The sequence below is a fragment of the Lepidothrix coronata genome, unplaced genomic scaffold, assembly GCF_001604755.1.
Source record: "Lepidothrix coronata isolate B3197 unplaced genomic scaffold, Lepidothrix_coronata-1.0 Scaffold73, whole genome shotgun sequence".
In the NCBI taxonomy this organism is placed as follows: Eukaryota; Metazoa; Chordata; class Aves; order Passeriformes; family Pipridae; genus Lepidothrix; species Lepidothrix coronata.
The window spans coordinates 2,637,217-2,640,439 of record NW_016690253.1 but is presented as its reverse complement, the minus strand read 5'-3'; the positions used below and the strand labels follow the sequence as shown (position 1 = coordinate 2,640,439).

The 3,223-nt window shown below is 42.3% G+C and overlaps 1 protein-coding gene across 1 annotated transcript in view; it reads right to left on the bottom strand.

Annotated features, from left to right (window-relative positions):
• Positions 1–391: 391 nt before the first annotated feature.
• CENPI (centromere protein I) overlaps positions 392–3,223 on the bottom strand; it is a 17,054-nt gene continuing 14,222 nt past the window's right edge. Inside the window, exons 17-18 of the mRNA XM_017819127.1 lie at positions 2,218–2,259; positions 392–1,298 (exon numbers count right to left, since the gene is read on the bottom strand). Coding sequence (XP_017674616.1) covers positions 1,167–1,298; positions 2,218–2,259 — 174 coding nt within the window. The 3' untranslated portion in view covers positions 392–1,166. The remainder of the gene's footprint in view (positions 1,299–2,217; positions 2,260–3,223) is intronic.

The window sequence follows — 3,223 nt, the reverse complement described above, 5'->3', positions numbered from 1 at the left end:
CAGGATATTGAAGATCTGTTCCTCCTGACAAAAATTAGCAGGCAGCACTTACACTATCTGGAATAACACAGATGGATGAGAAAGGGCGTATTAACAGACCATCAGTTTGAGCTGAGAACTGTGTTACTCAACCACAGTCTGATTTTGAGAGGATGAAGGAACCAAACACATCTTTAGTGGCTCTGGGGTCACTCTCAGGACTGATTCCTTTACTACAAATTCACAAACTACAGATTCACAATGCAAAATTCAGTATACTCTGACCCAACTTTCAAGTGGTTACAACCTTGTTTTACCACAGTAAAATAACATTCACTCAAATTCTGGAAACCTCAGTACAGCTTCTCCCAACTGCTATTCAGTGTTAAAATGAAATGACAGGAGATGATACTTTTTGTAGCAGAGTTTATTTAAAGTGGCACGTTGGAAACATTTAACATATTATAAATTATATATATACGTACATGTATAATACACAACACCTACAGAGCTAAAAACACAAAAAGGAAAGCTACATTTGCACTTACCAATAGAAAATGGTGAACTGGTGGCTATATTGTACAAGTCCTCAAACCATCAACAAACCATCAACTGAGCACTGAATTTTCCAGCTGCATTAGAACATCATTATAAGCAATGTTGGCAAAAAGTCCATTCTGGAAGCTTCAAAATGAAAATGAATTTCAGGAAGGTCAGTTTGTTCAGCCTGCTAGAAGGACAGTACACACGTGGTACAACAGGGAATTGGGAAACACACGTTGCTCCAATCCAACACGTAGACAGTATCCCTAAAGGCTGATGGAGTTACCTGATCCTGAGGAAGGCAAATCAGGTCAGAGATCAACATTACTCATAAATGAAGCAGCACTGCTCACTGCAGTTTTGAGATGGAAACTGTCTGATTCTTGAGGAGATACTCAACAGAGAGAACCTGGGATAATAAATGTGGATGGGACATAACATACAGCTCACCAACTTCACACCAGAGTTCAGCAGGGACAAGAGGCAGCCTAAGCATTCCTTCTGTGTCTTCACTTTCACAAAATAAATGTCACTACAAGAGTAATTGCTCTGTTTCTTTCCCCTCAGGAAGTAACCAGTGGCACAGTCCTTTAGATTCTGCTAATCTGTTCCAGAGGACAGAAGAGCTCCAGTGAGTCCCAGGGTCACGCTTCCACATTCTCCGCTTTTCTGAGAGAGGCCTGGGAAACACGATTGATGCTGCTCTCAATGAAGACCTTCAGGCCCTCCAAACCTTGTGCGTAGAGATATTCCAGATACCAGTCCCACCTCTTCCCCTACAAAACCAGAAAGGATAGTCAGATGTGCAGGACAAAGCTTTGTCTCTTTCTTAGACCAGTTTGAAAAGCTCTGCAAACATTGCCTTCCACAGTCTGACAACATCCCCGTGTTGTTTGACAACATCCCCGAGTTGTTTGACAACATCCCCGAGTTGTTTGACAACATCCCCGAGTTGTTTGACAACATCCCCGAGTTGTTTGACAACATCTGTAAATGCCCCTGTTCAGCTGTGGGTACCTTCTGTTCCCAAATGCCCAAACTTACACAACACACATTCTTAGCTTGAACATGACAAATTGTGATTTTTTTTTTTTTTTACTATTGAAAATGTTTACAAATCCCAGTTCTGAAAAGAGCAGAGTCTGTTGGATCAACAGGGAAGATGTCAAGAACTAAATGAATGTGGATATTAAAGCATTCCTTCCATCACTAGTGGTGATTTCTCCAGATCAAGTTTTAAGTACCCTGTGATACAGGAAAGGAAACCAATTGCCACTGTATTGCTCAGTAGAGGATTCCTGCTCAAAGCTGTAACAAAGCTACATACCTGTCTCAGAAATTTAAAATTAACTTCATTGATAATAGAAATTCTGCTCCAAGTGCACCAAGAATGTAACTTTTTTTGGAGTCTGCAGAGAACAATAAACAGCTTTGTGCTGATACTGCACTGAGTCATGAAGGAAACATAAAATCTCAGCCCACTAGCCACAGATGGGCAGATACATAACTTCTCGGGTGTTGATGCCCTCTTGTTTGGCCCTGTTAAGAGACTGAATCAAAGCCTACAGCTGGAATTTTTCCCTTTCAAAATTTTTATAGAGCATTTGTGAAATTGGTGAATATTATCACCTCATCCTCTTCTACATACCTGCTGGAAATTGCCTGCTTTCACTTCACTAAAACAAGAAATCTTACCTTAATTAATTTGAAGTTCAAGGTGGTATCCTCCGGACAGATCTTGAGGAGAAGGAATAAAATAATATCAGGTCAGATAAAAAGCATGTCCAGCATTGCTGGGTCTCTGCTTAGGTGTGCAAAGGAGTTCAGAGATTTTTAATCATGCTTCAGAAGGGCCTTCCAGCATCATACTCTGTCCCTAAGTGGCAAGGTAACATCTAGACCCTCTTGCCCTGTGCTGCAGCACTACTGGACAGAACAGGGAATATCTGTAGGTATCCTTAACCACTGTCTCTCACGAGTGCAAAAGCTTCCCCTTCAAAACATTAAAAAGGTAATTCCCAACAATGAGAAAGAGCAAGAGAAGAGAACCTAGTGACACTCAGACTACTGCTTGTGTTCCCTGAGTGTGCTGCAGAGCAGTGCCCTCTGGTGCTCAGCACCACAGTGCTGAGGAAAATGTGACCCTGCCCCTAAATAATATTTTCTCCTGCCTTAAAACACATTTGTGACCACTGCTAGGCAAAATATTTCTTAGTTTTGCAGTAGGAAAAATGCAAAGTTTCTCCACCAGAAGGTTTTGGGGGTTGGAGGTTGGTGTTTGGTGTTTTTAGAGGGGATTTTAGTTTGGAGTGTTTTGTTTGGGGTTTTTTGTTTTGCTTTATGGTTGTTTGTGGGGGTTTTTTTTTAGTGTGCAAAGCCTCCAAAGAAGAATCGGGAAGCTGTGTCAGGGGAGGTTTAGGCTGGATCTCAGGAAAAAGTTCTTCCCCCAGAGGGTGGTTGGGCACTGGAAGAGCTCCCCAGGGCAGTGGTCACGGCCCCAAGGGTGCCAAGGAGCATTTGGAAAACACTCTCAGGCACATGGTGGGATTCTTGGGGCTGTGCTGTGCAGGGCCAGGAGTGGGACTCGATGATCCTTGTGGGTCCCTTCCAACACAGGATATTCTATGATTCTAGGAAGCCTCAGAACAAAAATTATGTGAGCAAAGGATATGAGAAAGACCGAGGAAAAGAAGCTGTGTAT